We start from the raw sequence: 15,705 nt of genomic DNA on the forward strand, positions 1-15,705 counted from the left end.
TGATGATGATGATGATGATGATGATGATGATGATGATGATGATGATGATGGTGGGCTAGCCATGAAGTAACAAGTATTGGTTGAGTTATTATAAAAATCTACCCTTTGGCATCTGCAAAATGTCTTGCAACAAAGTTAGTGGATTTACTAATTTATTTTAAATTTACTAATACAGTCACCCCTCCATCCATGGATTCTTCATCGATGGATTGACCCATCCATGGCTGGATTTTTTTTTTTTTAAATCCAAAGAGCAAACCTTGATTTTTGCTACTTGAGCGTCCATGGATTTTGGTATCCAGGGGGGTCCTGGAACTAGGCCCCAGTGAATACCAAGGGCCCACTGTAGTTTCAAATGAACAAAATTCAAGATATTTTTCTCCCTCTTTCCTTACCACATATTTCTAGTACTGAGAAAGATAATCTGCCCCAGAGTTCTCAGAAGAACCAAACATCTCTTTTAACTGATTATGCTGACACAATCAGCTGGGTAGCTCTTTCCATTTTGTTCAAAATCAGCTTCTCACTAATGGACATCTCACCCTGGCAAGGTCAGGCAATGTGACTTCAAATGGGTTGCTATGGAATTCTGAGCAGATCACTGCCAGTAAAATGCTTGAAGTGCTGCATACGCACATGGATACAGTAGATGTTTAACAGGGAATCTGGGGAGACACTACTAAGTGGAAGAAAACAGAATAACAGAAACTGTTGAGCACATCGTTTGTCCCACTGGCAAAAAACTTTCCCACCCTTATTATGGATGTGAACAAGTAGTTCACCAGAAATTGTTGGACTGAAACTCCCATGATCACTGACCACTGGTTATGGAAAATAGGAGCTGCAGGCCAGCAGCATGAAATGGGGCTACACAGGTAGAAAATGTTCTTCCCTGTCCAGTATTACAGGAAAAGTGGAGCTAGCTCTCCCCTCCCCATATACAACTAGAAGATACGGCACAAACATTATTACATCCTATTCAGAAGATCATTGTCAGTATTTTTGTGAAGGTACATCAGCCTCCTTGCAGCTTGATCAGTGGCTGAACAGACCTCCTTCAACTGATGTAGCTGCTGGCTGTTAAGGTAGGCTTGACGTGCATTTAGGATAGTGGTAATAGTGCCACAATTATGACTGAGTAGACTAACTGAAAACAATGCAGTTAAGGTTATGTAACTCTAGGTTAGCGAGCTAGTATGATGTAGTTATTTGCACATAGGACTATGACAAAAGAGCAGGGATTGAGCCCCCACTCAGCCATGGAATCCCACTGGGTTACCTTGGGCAAGTTACTCTCTTTTGGCTACAGAGGAAAGCAAAGGCAAACCCCGTCTGAACAAATGTTGCCAAGAAAACTCCATGATAGATTTGTCTTAGCATCACTATAAGTCAGAAATTACTTGAAGGCACACATCAAAATTCTAGGTTATATATCCGTAATTGTAATACAGAATGCCAGCCTGATACTATTCTCAAAGCAGAACAGAGAACCTGTAGCCTTTCACATATTCTTTGATTCTACTTCCCTTTAGCCCCAACTAACATTGCTTGCAAATCATGAAACATCTGGCTGACCACATCCATGGTTTACAGGTGCAGCCTTGCCCTTTTAGAGGTGCTCCTAGAGTGGCCTTTATTATTTTTAAATGTTGATTAGGATAGAACCATGATGTAATCCTGAATGTTACTGGTATATTCAAAGTGAAGGTCACAGCTCAGAACAGGCTCTATGGAATTCTATTTTCATTTGTCATCTGCGGCACTGAAGGAAACACTATAACCTTCTCTTCATACAATTACAAAGGATATGGTCATGAAAATCCATAGACAAACAATTTTGCAAACTTATGATTTGAGCTACAGCAGGAGTAGAACAGCATCCACTGTCAAAATTCAGCACAGTAGTTTATTATAAATATTGGGGAAATGTGCAGAAGAGGAATGGGGAATGTACCGTTTCAGATATTATTGGGCTGCAATTCATATGACTGTACTGTTCCATCTTTGGTTGTACTAACTAGGGTCGATGTTCCAGTTCAATAAAATGTGGAGCATCATCTAGATTTGTTATCTAAATTTGGTCCTTATCCCCAATAAAGAAAACCATAAGGATAAATAATGAGTATAGATGATTTTGCAGAACTGCAAAGAAGAGTACATATTGCCCACCAAAAACAGATAGGGAAAGATGTGTCCACCTAAAGAATGAAATGTGGGCCAAACATAAAGCTATATCTCTGAAAGGCATTCAGAGATAAATTGTTTTAAAGTCCTTTCGTAAAACATGATTTTTAATGTGTCCAACTGTTTAGAGTAGGAGAGGCATACAGCTCCAGTGATTCAACCAGCAGAGGAAGTACACCACGTGTGGTTCATAGGATCAAGCAGAAAGTGTGTTGCATTATGGATGGATAGACAGAGTACTGGCATATTCGTATTGTGACCAGCATCATCCAACCACTTAGGACAAAGCTATATGTGTAAATGTAGACTAGTGTTCTTACTTTGAGTGGGCTATATCCCAACTTTGTAAGAAAAACTGAAAAGGGAAGTCTAGCCAGCATAGCAATTTTACTGTCTAGAGGCACATTATAATTGTCTCTATTTATTATCCATCTCAAACTATCAGATACAGGAAGGAAAAACATGCTGAACTGTAGATTATAATATTTAGATATTACTTCTATCTTCTGGTTTCAGTACCTATCACAAAAATATTTTTGTTAAAGCAAAACACAAATATACCCTAAACTCTTATTTTCAGGTTTGTTTTGTTTCAAAATAGCTAGTAATACAAAAAAAAAATACAAATATCTGCTTCAACCATTCAAGTTATACATTAATGCTAACTTTTTATTTTATTTTAATTTTTAAAAAAAGGTTTAACATAGATCCTAAATAGGTTTGGCAGCAACTTCTGCAATGTACAAAACATTTGTATTACATTGATTAACACTGGACTCGAAAGTGCATTTATTCACCACAGCCAGAGCAGCCAGCCTGTCAGAAAAGTCATGGCCACATCTCAGAAAAATGCTGTGCAACATAGCAAAGCAAGTAAAGGACTTTATTCACAAAAAGGATCACATCCCAACCCCATGGGAGTTAATTGTACAGTGTCTGTTGACTTAAAAGGGCTATAAAGGAAGGAGTCCAGTTAATTCCAATTACTGGTTAGACAAGCTCACATTGTTCCAATCCCAGAGAAGGAAAGCTTTTAGTGCACTGAAATACACTTGTCCCTCCTGATTCAGAGGGGATCTGTTCCAGACCCCCCCCCCAGTGAATTGGAAATATTGCAGATATTCAAGCCCCATTGGTTATAATGGGGGTGCGTTCCCAGGCACACACCCCATTTTATCCCTGTCCGTTTGCCATCCACGAAGGACCAAAATCGCAAAGCCCAAGTCCACAAACAGGGAGGGAAGAGTGTACTTGTTTGTAGGCTGTTTCAAACATACTTGCTGATCACTTGATGACTGCAGCATTAAGTAATGCCTTTTAAAAACACATGTGTGTATGTGTGTGAGAGAGAAAGAACACAAATCACCAACAGGCACAGAACTTTTATCTTCTCTAGGGCAATACCTACACAGGTATGGTCCAAATGTAATAGTAGGCTGGCTATATGAATGAGCCATGGTTCATCTTGGGTTCACATTCTTCCCCTCCCCTTCCCTTCCCTCCTCTTCTTATTTCTTATTTGAATTTCTAAAATACAGGTCAAACTAATACTCTAGACCAGTGGTCCTTAACCTTTTATATCCCAGGGACCCCCTTAAAATATCTTTTGTTGCTGCAGACCTCCAAGACTAAACTCAGGATTTGAAACTGTAATAATAATAATAATAATAATAATAACTTGGACACTGAAACATTAACAATTACATCATCCATTAAACCTTCCCAGAGAGGTGCCAAGAGGAAAGGAAGACTTTTTTCCCTGCTTCTTTCTGCCAGTTTGTGGTCAGAGTGGATTGAATGGCAATGTGCAGTCCCAGCCAGCTAGCCAGCCTTTGCCTTGGCTCCTATCATATGGCTGCTCCACTGCAGGGAGCAGGTGGCCTAATCAGCCTTCAAGCCTTTGCGGACCCCCCTGGTGAGGACAAGCTTTCATGTTCAGTTTCAAACAAACGGTATTCCTCATTAAATCAACCTGCAAGAAACTATTGATATCTTTAATCTCCCATCAGATCAAACATACCAGGAGTAAACTATCATTTCTGATTCTGGTTTGTTTCCTGGCAGGTGTTTAAACAAAGCATAGTTTCCAGAGTTTAGATATCACAGGAAATTATGTTTGTTTAAAAGTGAAAGTAGATGCTTCCAATCTCTTCTTTGGGATCATGACCAAGGAAGAGAACAGAGAATACAAGACGTATTGTGGTTTGTTCATGTAGAAGGAAACCACGGTTGCCCCTTATGTCTGAATCAAACCTGAGCCAGTTCACATATTTAACTGCAAGTACTGAAGAGCTGAGTCAGCAACTGAACAGTATGAATACATACTTCTGTGAGTTTATAGACTACGGGCATAATTTGAGAAGGCCTTCTTGATATAAATTCAACCTTCCCTCTTTCACTTTAATAAGTAGCTTAATTCAGAACTACTGGGCTGTGGGTGGAAAACGTAAGGCTTGTAGCACCTACAAGTTTTAGATTAAGATTCACCAAATCAAGCCTGGCACAAAATGTATACAGCTTTACTTTTGCTCCATTTTTTAAAATTACCCACTATTTAGAATGAAAGACCCCAAAGCCTGTGAGTTTGTTTTAAGTACCAAAACTGTCTCCATAGTCCTTGCTTTTGTGACAGTACTGTGCAAGCATAAGATTTGAAATCTTGTGATGAAATTATCAAGCTTTGATTTTATTTTAAAGAAGTATTTTTCTAGTCCTTATGTCCATGGACAAGTTAGGGAAGATGGGGGCAATGACTGCTATAATATAATATGCTAGACCTGAACGTGAATTCAGGGACTGGATCTATAGTTTACTTCCTACTGGTGGGAGAACTGTCTTTCATACCCAGATAAATCACCACAATCGTGACCAATTTATGACCCTTAAAAAAATTGAAAAATAAAAATAAATAAATCTGGTTTTGTTCTTCACACACATAAAGTGCTATATTCCTTAATATACAACAGACTCTTACTGTTCCAAAAGCTTGTACTGTATGAACATCATTATTTTTTAAAAACAGAAAAAGTAAATATCACATGTGCATTAGGGTGATTTAACTTCAAAGGAGAAAACAAGAAGCAAGAATGAAAAATGATAAATAAGGGTGAAATAAGCAGCCCATCTGTAATGTAATCCAGTCTTCTTTAGAAAGAGATTGGTTCCTAGAATATGTATGTTTTTTTAAAGAAATAAATGCTATGATCTTGTAATTTCTTCTGGACACATATCAACAGAGATTAGGATATTTCAGCTAGGGCTCTATCCATGAGAAAACAGACTTTCAGCCAGCTCCCTATTTATTTCAAGAGGATTTGTAAAGAAGACAGTCCTGCTGGATTGTGCTTTTCTCTTTGATTTCGCTTGAATCCAAACCTGGTGTTGGCAGCCTATGACCTGCATGCTAAAAGTACTGCATGTTATTGTCAGTCCAATTCTGCTGTTTTCAAGCCAGTGATAAAGAGAAACAAGAGATTCTCCAGCTCTCCTTCTTCCATCTTTAAGTAAAGATGACTGTGTAGGAAGCCAGTATTTTAGTTAGTATGTGTTTATTGTAACCAATAATACGCAAGGTAGCCCCAAAATACAAGTAGCTTGAAATTAATTTTTCTCGGTGTGCATGCCAGTCAATGCTGGGAATTGTTTATCCCTATAGTAGGGGCAGGCAACTGGAGCAGGGGTCATTATTTCTGCTCCCCAAACCTTACCTCTACATGCCTCACCACTGTTTCTAGTGTCATCATGGGTTTTCCACTCTACCCAATTATATCATCACAATCCCACTGCAACTATCATAGCTGTATCTTATGAAATCCTGCAGCAGTCTAGGGAGGCATTAGAGCTCTCTGGTTTAGCATTCTCAGTGTCCCACACTAAGCAAATCCTAGGATTTCATAAGAACTATAACAAGTAAAACAGAATCATGGTGTGACATTTGTGTAGAGTGAAAGGCCCACAGAAGTGACATCATGCCGCTTCTGTTTTTGAGAAGCAGCCAGATTTAAATGTTTTGTGAGGGCTTAGAGCAAAGAAACGGGATGCTAACTGCCACATTTTTTGCTGTGTGATGGTGTGGGTGTTTTTCACACTGACTTGTCTAAACAAAATGGAATTTGGGGGGGTTTGGGGAGCCACATAATGGGGCCCTGCACAACACACTTTCCTTATCCTGGTCCTACAGAGATAAATACAAATGGCTATCAACACGATGCCTAGAAAGTGGAAATGAAGCACACATAAGTAAAGAGGTGGTACAGGAATACCTGGCTACTCTAAATGAATTCAAGTCTCCCGGGCCAGATGAACTTCATCCAAGGGTACTAAGAGAGGTAATCGCAGAACCATTAGCAATAATCTTTGAAAATTCCTGGCAAAAAGTCCTAGCAAACTGGAGGAGGGAAAATATTCTCCCTATTTTCAAAACGGGGGAAAAATATGACCCAAGATTCTAGAGCAGATCATGGAACAGGCAGTCTGTAAGCACTTAGAAAGGAATGCTGTGATCACTAAAAGTCAACATGGGTCCCTCTAAAATAAGACAGATTGAGGGAGATAATAATACCACTGTGTTCTGCTTTGGTCAGACCCCACCTGGAATACTGTGTCCAGTTCTGGACAGCACAATTCAAGTGGGATATTGACAAGCTGAAGCATATCCAGAGAAGGATGACCAAAATGGTGAAAGATCTGGAAACCATGGGGAGAAGGATATATTTAGCCTAGGGGATAGAAGGTTAAAAATTGACATGTTAGCCATGTGTAAATATTTGAAGAGATGTCATAATGAGAATGGAGGAAGCTTGTTTTCTGCTGCTCCAAAGACTAGGACATGGAGCAATGGATTCAAACTACAGGAAAAGAGATTCCACCTACACATTAGGAAGAACATCTGACAGTAAGAGCTGTTTGACAGAGGAATATATTGCTTTGGAGTGTAGTGGAGTTTCCTTATTCAGAGGTTTTTAAACAGAGGCTGGATGGCCACCTGTTGGGAGTGCTTTAATGGTATATCCCTGCATGGCAGGGGGGCTGGACTGGATGGCCTTTGTAGTCTCTTCCATCTTTTTGAGTCCATGCTAGGCAGGAAGGCTGAAGAGAAGATCAGGCTCTTTGGAATACCCAGTATCACATAATTCCTTAATTATAATTCCGCACAGTGAAAACCTAAACATCCAGTGTTGCAGTCAGAGGGCATGTTTGGTTGCCATTCCAAAGGTGTTCTTAAGTATAGCAATTTACTTTCCATTATAGCTTGGAAACATTATTGTTAAGATGACTACTGCCAGACTTCCCCAGTCCATATGACCAAGTACTTTGCCCCCCTTGGTGCAGTGTCAGTTGGAGTCATGTCAGTGTGCTGAATCTAATCTTCATTTTAGTGTGAACTTGAAAGGAACCATCTAAGGTGATGAACTTGTTTTGGGGAAAGGGTTCAGCACATTGGACAGCTGCTTTAAAAGTTAGAAAAATAAATAAATAAATAATCAGATGGGGATAGGATTCCACTCCCTGAATAGTTCCTTTAAGATTCAAACTAAAAGCTGGGTAGTTTAACTGACCTCCCAGCCATGGAAGCCATCACTGCCTAGGTATGAGTGACAGCCATTTATGGGGAATAAAGTAAGGAATATATTTGGGGCATTGTTGGGGTAAGAACTCAGGATAAGGAGAGAATAATTTTCTAAACCTTAAGTTTGGTGGCTTTATAATGTGAAGCAGGCTTTATTTCTTCTCCATTTGTAGCCCATTCACTGGTGCCATAGAACTTAATGGGAACTACTGCAGATCAAGCCTCCAACTGCATAGTGAAGAAAAATGAAAGACATGAGTCCAGGAACATCAGTGGGATGGAAGCTAATCCTGCCTCTTGCCCCTAGGAAGCTCTTTCTCCAGTTATTTATACCTTCCACAGCAGTCTGGCTGATTCACGGCTCATTTATTTTGTGTCATATAACTTATTGGAAGCCATCTTCTATTTGCCCCTCTATTTGTATGCAGTATCTCAGTCATGGCAGAGACAGAAACTGGCTTTTTTAATATACATGACTGTAAAAAAATGCTTTGAAGAGAAATGAGTATACATGATTGCAGAACACAAAAAATTAAAATAAACGGCTTTACGCTGGCTGATGCTATGTCATTTAACTTTCAGTACAGTCAGTGCAACCTGTCAAAAGCCTCATGCTTTGCAGGAATGAGCAACATGACATATGCTCACTTAAATCTAGTGGCTCCATTGTGCATGCAGAATCTTTAATGTGCAGATGATACATTTCCTATCACAGGAAAAGAAACAATGAACTGCTGTACACATGGAGCTCTGCTTGTGTGCTTGAGCACTACTGAAGTTTGAATCATAGCCATTATTGCTGAACAGGATTGCACAACCATCTACAAGCACTTTCATGCATGATACTCAGACGGGGCAAACTTGAGAAAGCAAGAATGATATTTGGAATTATTTCTTTGGGTTCAAAAAGCTACTGTCACTCCTTACATAGTGAAAGTAACATGGAGAAACAGCTTTCCCTTCAGTGCAAAATCCCCCTAAAGCTTTTGAAACTGTGGGAATCCAGAGGACCAGCTCAGTTCCTGGGTGCCATCCCACAATAAACAGGAAGACTGGACATGCAGCACAATTTGGTTCTAATGGGAATGAAATCCCTTTGCGTAAGTCTGTGTCTTGAAGTTGCCAGTTTGATTTCTTTTTTTTTAATAACCAGAAGCTTTAAAAGATCAGGAGAGAATAATTTTCTATCTGGAAAATACCATGTGACATAATCCATAATCCAACTTCAGTTCCAACAGTTATGAACTATATAAATATCTCTTTTCCGTTTATCATGAACTGAGATTATATTTCAATAGACATTGAAAGCAGTAGTTTTCAGACTTTCTACCATAAGAGAGCCCTTTCCCCATCAAATGCTCTGCCTAGGAAAATTTGAGCATTGTCTTCCACAGTATCTGTGCATTTCCAAGTGCACATTCATTTCGCATGGAGTACTGGGCAGACTTGCTAGGATTCTGCTTTTCCCAGAATATATGCAGGCAGGAATCCATGCAATTGCACATTTCAGTAGTTGTGGGCAAACTATTTTTAGAGCAACCTTACCCAAACCAGACTGCCATCACCCCCAGCCAGCCTGGCAAGTAATCAGGGATAATAGGAGCTTGGGGAAGCAAGTCAGTGTTGGCTTTAGATTTGGGAGTGGGCTTGGTGCCTCCCTAGGCTCACCTTCATGGCACTGTTAACACATCGACTCCCATCCTTTCTCTGGGCCCAATCCACAACTAACTAGAAGGGGAGGATAAGACCTGTGAAGGCTGCTCCTTGTCCTTGGTTTTGCCATTGCAGGTGAAGACAAATGAACAAGCAATATCAGCAAAGATTAAAATGAACAGAGTGGGCCAATTCTGGGCGCAAGCAGTGAGCCTCGTGCTTGGGTATAGATGCAAGCAGCTGTCTGACATTGCCAGTCCTCGAGGCTGGCTCTGATGGATTTCCACCATTACTGCTGAAATGCATCTGAAGAATCCCAAGACCCTCAGAACAGAATTTGGAAATCACTAAACTAAAGGAATGGTTCTTTATGTACTATGAACAAATGGTCCTTAATGGTGATGAAAACATCTATACAATGTTCTACCTCAGTTCGGCAGGGTTCAACAGATGAACATAAGTCTGTATAAATTTGCTGTTCTTGCAATTAAATAAGAATCAGGCAAAAAATGTGGTGGTGGGAATATTCCAGTCGATGGGGAATATCAGTCAACAATCTTAGAGGTGAGATCAGATGGGACTGTATTGGATGGGTCTACATGGAAGTCAGTTAACAGTGTTGGTCAGTTTCTCCTCTAGGGTGGGAAAAAAGTCAATCCTCCCCATCACTCTCTTGATTGATAAAATAAAATATAGCCAGATTCTGAATTTTTTGATATATCCGAAGTCAGACCATAGAATTCTTCAATAGCTTGTGCATCAATTTTCTGCAAGAAGGAGAAAGAGAAGGGGAATAATAGAAATGAGTTGTTAAAAGGTTAAAAACATACATTTGATTAAATGAATGTAGCACTGTCAAAGTGAATATGATTTGCCCAAGAGAAGTTCTGTTAAAAATTTAGAGAAGAGGGCAACATGGTTTAACAGACTTCTTCCAAATGCTAGTCATGGATAACTCCTAGAGACAATGAACTGACAATAAACAGACACTGCTATAAAGCAGAAAAGGCTATGGTCAGTTGAGATCTTTGTGCTAGGAGGATCCTGAAGTACAAACGTAATGGGGGCCACATTTTTCATCTCTTTAAACTTTATTTGCATTGTGCAGTTTGGAGATTTAGAAGTAATACTGCTTAATTTTAGTCCATCTATATCTCCCTTTATTCTTGGTTAATATTTCTTTGGCCATCAAAGAAGAGCTGTCCGTTCTTTCTTAATTGAGATAACAGACAGACCAGTTAGTTAGATGACACTACAGTGGTACCTCGGGATACGAAATACCCAGCTTACGAATTTTTCGGGATACGAAAAAATCCCATAGGGATTTATTGTTTCGGGTTACGAACGTTTTTTCGGGTTACGAAAAAACTCCGGCGCTGTTTAAATGGAGCCGCGGCAGAGCCGCGGCTTTTTTCCCCATTAGCGCCTATGGCAATTCGGGTTACGAAGGTTTTTCGGGTTACGAAATTAGCCGCGGAACGAATTAATTTCGTAACCCGAGGCACCACTGTATATTTTTGCAAAAACCACCTTATCAAGTCCAGGTGGCTAGAAGCCTAATCAGTCCTAATGCTTTTTAAATTACTTGTCTTCTCTGCTCCACCCCTCAGCTGGCATCCTGCTGGTTAATCCCAACTAGAATAGACTCATTCAATCAACTGTTGAATGGTGAGTCAATACATAGGTAAGTCACATTGATTCAATGGATCTAATCACATAAGAAAAGAGCCAGTGGGGTCTCGTGGTTTGAGTGTTGGACTAGGATTTTGGGAGACCATGGTTCAATTTCCCCTCAACCATGGGAACCCATTGGGTGACGTTGGGCATGTACACAATGGCAACCCCTTGCCAAGAAAACCTCACAGGTTGCTATAAGATGAAAACAACTTGAAGGCAAACAACAACAACTACTACTACTCTAATTAGGACTAAACAGAATTTAGGCCACTGAGAGTTCTACGAAGTGTTGTTATTTATTTTATTTATTTTTGTTTTTCCAGTCTAGGATTTCTGTTTTGGGGAGATTTATTACAATATTTCCCCTTATTACGATGTTCTATTAGTAATTTAATTCTTTCATCCTAGGCAATTGTTTATGCCATGTGTAGAACTTATTTTTTTGTTTGTTTGTGTGAAAAATAAAAGCCTTCCTGCAAACAAAAAAGCTAGTGAGTCAGGGAGAGAGATTCCAGCCCTGCTGTTTCCCTGCTGAGTTTATTTCTACTTGTGTGGAGTTTTACAAATAAGGGAGCTTTAAAAAAATGATTAGCTATCTATAGCCTTTAGTGTTGATGTCAATAATACCTCTTCATCCTGTGTGTAGATTAGACAGCTAACATCTATAGAGAATACTTAAATTTAGGATTAAGAAGCAAGAAATCCTGGCATAACTTCCATTGACTTCAATTCTTCCCAGTGGCAGTGGCCAACATTCCAAGAAATTAACAAAATTAAGACAATAATGAATGAGCCAATTCGATGAATTCAAAATCTACAGAGTAATCATCAGTGTACTGACCTCTACAATATCATCATCGAACAAAAGCCAAAAGCCATGACTTTTTACAATGGTAATATAATGTCCACGATTGGGTCCACTAAGGAAAGGAGAAAAAGAAACAATTAAAAATAATGAGAGGCACATCACTAAAATAAAAAGATCTCATTTGAAGCTTGGAAAAATACTCTTTTGTACTACAACCCCCAGACTCCCCCAGCCACTGTGGCCAATATAACAAAACATAGGCTACAGTGTTATGGTCCCTGTGAAGACATTCCAGGAAGCATGGGCAAGAATGAGTTGCCATCTCCACTTGTAGCGAAGGTGGTCCAGATATGGATGAAGCCCAGCTTTTTAAGCTTCTCTGCTGTGGAGGAAACCATTTCTCTTTTAATCTACAAAACTGCACATTTCTGCATTTCTGGAGAGTGCCTGAAATATGTAGAAACCACTCCCTTATTTTGGGGAGGGTGGTCCAATGTTTCAGACAAATAGATAGGCACTCATTCCCCAGAATTTATTTATTTATTCCATTTATATCCCACTATCCTGTCAAGTGATTACCAAGAATACAATAGTAATTATCCTTCTCTTATACAGGAACTCTTTCTTGGTGTATGTGAGGATGATGATTACCTGCCACAGTGAACAACCACAGCTACCAGGTCATACATGCGATCTAAGTTGATGGCATCCCCAGATGTGTTGAAGAGACGTAACTCCAGAGGAAATACCACACGGTAAGAAAGCTTGGTATACCGGTGTAACTGCTCCATGTATTTAAATCTCTTCAGGTGTAATGCAAGGATCATTGGCAGCTTTTTGACCCTCATCCTGTGGAGTCAAAACAACATGACAGAATGAAAACTCTACTATTTACTCATACCACACTGGCAGGTATTTATTCTATGGTGTCGGTGCATGGGGGAGTGAGGAAGACAATTATCTGTCTTCAAAGCTTTCCCTCCTGCTCAACCAGGCAAAATAAGTCAGAATGAAGTAAAACAACAACTGATATACTATTTCTAAATAGGTGGCTAACCCGAAACAAAAAATGTGTCCCTACAAAATTTATGAACATTTGACACAGGTAGGAAAGCCATTTTTACAGCTGTTGGAGAGAGAGGTTTTATGTTTCTCCCTCCATGTATTTCCGCACAGATGTATGGAGTTGCCTGTGCAGGACTGTGAATTATAGACTCTGGTATACATGCTATTTTAGGTATTTTTGATACTTCATATAGAAAGACTTGAAAATTATCATTGCTTTCAATTTATATTTTATCCTGATATGATTAATAAATTGGAAGGCACCCCACCCGACTCCCAGAACTGAAAGCTGGAGAGATATATATGTTATTTTTCTTTATTTTATTGGCTGTTAGATCACAGCCCATCCTGTACATTGACTGGCCATGCTAGGCTTTACTTACCTTTTTTGTGCCTCCTGTTTGCTACAGCAAGTCTCACAGTAGTACTTCTGTTCACTACACAATGTTTCTGTGTTGCTGAAGTCTCTGAAACCAATAGAGATACCAGTTTTTAGCATTCATTGATATTTCCCTAACGCACAAATACAATCAAATACATTGGATAGCTTGTAAGTTATAGCATGTGTTGCTTTATCCAAGCTTAAAGCCATTAACCAATCATTATATATCCCTTACGTATCCCTTACCCAAAATGTTTGGGATAAAAAGTGTTTCAGGTTTTGGATTTATTTTGGATGTTTGAATATTTGCTTATACATATTGAGCTATCTTGGAGATGGGACCCAAGTTTAAACATTAAATTAATTTATGTTTCATATACACCTTATACATATAGCCTGAAGGTAATTTTAGACACAACATTTTTAATAGTTTTATGTATGAAACAAAATTTGTGTACACCGAACCATTAGAAAGCAAAGGTGTCACTATCTCAGCCACCCATGAAAAAGTTTAGGATTTTGGAGCATTTCAGATAAGGGATACTCAACCTGTATTAAAATAGTTATATTTCACACTATACCATAGATTTCTAGGCAAATGACAATAAAATCAGTTTTTTAAAAATATGTATTTAAAAGAATAAAAAATATTCTAAACAACTGAATAATTACAAAAGTTAAAACAACATAAAACCATTTTGGATACAAAATGGATACTTTTTTAATTGATAAAAGTACTTTTATATATGATAATTGCAGCTAGAACAATTTTTGCAAGAAAATGGAAAGAGAAGGAAATTCCAGATTTGTATGAATGGCTGTGGAAAATAAACAATTATACGGAAATCAACAATTTACCATATTTGATTAGAAATGGATCAACGGTCAGATTTAATAAAAAGTGATCAGGAATGTTAGAATACTTCAAGTCAATTTGGACACACACAGCAACATAAATAATTACTAATACTATACACCGTTCTTCTAGTTTGAAAACTGCGGGGTCAGTGTTCCTAAAAATTTGGCCTGGCATGGACCACTGCTTATCCATATTCTAGACTCACTCTTTGGATTACATTAAAGTGTGGTTTTCATGGATGCCAACATATATCCATATAATATGTTTAACAGATGCCAGAATACTTCATTTTTATTTAAATAATAACAAAAAGGATATTCCCACACTGCTAATTTCTGGCTCAGGAACATGTATAAGCTGTTTCCTTAGAAAGAAATATGTTAGAGGTGTTGTTTATTCACGTGGAAGATGTTTTTTCTTGAAAAGAACACACACATACAGAGAGAAATGTCAATACAACAAAGGAAAGAAAAGGAAAGGTTCCATGAGACTTATGATTGACTGACTCAATTGCCCTTTTGAATGTCTCATGGAAACAAAAATAACAGATACATAATTTATTGTGTTATTATATACATTTTTTCTTTCAATGCCAGCCTTGATACAAAAAAGAAAAATAACAGTTGTTGGAGGCTTAAATAGAAAAAGCCCTTTTTATCCAAAGATAACTAAGAGGAAAGAGTGCAAGAAGTAATGTTAAAGGGGAAAGAAACGAATTGCGCTATTGGCTCTGATTAGCTCCTGTTTTCTTTTTACTCTTTCCAGCTCTAGACCATTTATATAATCAAGATCAAACAAAGGTGTTTCAGTTCTTGAAAGTAAAAATTAGAATTTTAAAAATATTTGGGGACTTTGCTGACAAGGGTGCATTTTTTGTTAATTGTGAGTGGCTGATGCAGAAATGATGCTGTTTCTGCCTTCACCAAGAACTCCTGTTAATCAACAAAGGGGCAAAACAGACTGGCACAATATGCCAACTTGGAGATGGTGTGGGGGCATGGCGTTTAGATGCCACATACCCCGATGCCACTGCCAAGCGGCACGCCACCTGCTCAGCCACATGGTGGGATGCATTGCAGTGCGTCCCACTGGTGGTGCGGCGTTTATAAGCTGCATGCTGCAGGAGTACAGAAAAGTGGTGGCGACGGCAGTGGAAAAGCCCCCATTTCCGGTGCAAAATGGAGCAGCATTTTGTCACTTCTTTTTGCATTGGAAAAAAAGCCATATTGAGGCTGTGGCATGTAGTTGCCACCCCAACATTCAAAGGGGTGGTGTGAAGCTGCCTCTATGCAGCCAACTGTTTCGGCCGAAAGAGAGAAAATGTTAACTGCTAGCTACATGTCATCTATTTAACTATCCTTTACCTGTTGAGTTACCATAGAATTAAGATCTTCCTAGTTACTTCTTAGGACCAGTTCATGCAATCTGCTGCACCACAAGCTGTCTTTGGGAAAACTGCCAAAGGACATGTAACTCTGATTTTATTTATTTGATTTATGTCCCACTTT

General features: G+C 38.9%; 1 protein-coding gene across 1 annotated transcript in view; it reads right to left on the reverse strand.

The window, feature by feature from the left end:
• Positions 1-9,759: 9,759 nt before the first annotated feature.
• Positions 9,760-15,705, reverse strand: part of USP46 (ubiquitin specific peptidase 46) — a 32,030-nt gene continuing 26,084 nt past the window's right edge. The window contains exons 6-9 of the mRNA XM_042469470.1: positions 13,340-13,423; positions 12,543-12,740; positions 11,925-12,003; positions 9,760-10,173 (exon numbers count right to left, since the gene is read on the reverse strand). Of these exons, the coding sequence (XP_042325404.1) occupies positions 10,072-10,173; positions 11,925-12,003; positions 12,543-12,740; positions 13,340-13,423 (463 nt within the window). The 3' untranslated portion in view covers positions 9,760-10,071. The remainder of the gene's footprint in view (positions 10,174-11,924; positions 12,004-12,542; positions 12,741-13,339; positions 13,424-15,705) is intronic.

The sequence above is a fragment of the Sceloporus undulatus genome, chromosome 5 (genome assembly GCF_019175285.1).
Source record: "Sceloporus undulatus isolate JIND9_A2432 ecotype Alabama chromosome 5, SceUnd_v1.1, whole genome shotgun sequence".
In the NCBI taxonomy this organism is placed as follows: domain Eukaryota; kingdom Metazoa; phylum Chordata; class Lepidosauria; order Squamata; family Phrynosomatidae; genus Sceloporus; species Sceloporus undulatus.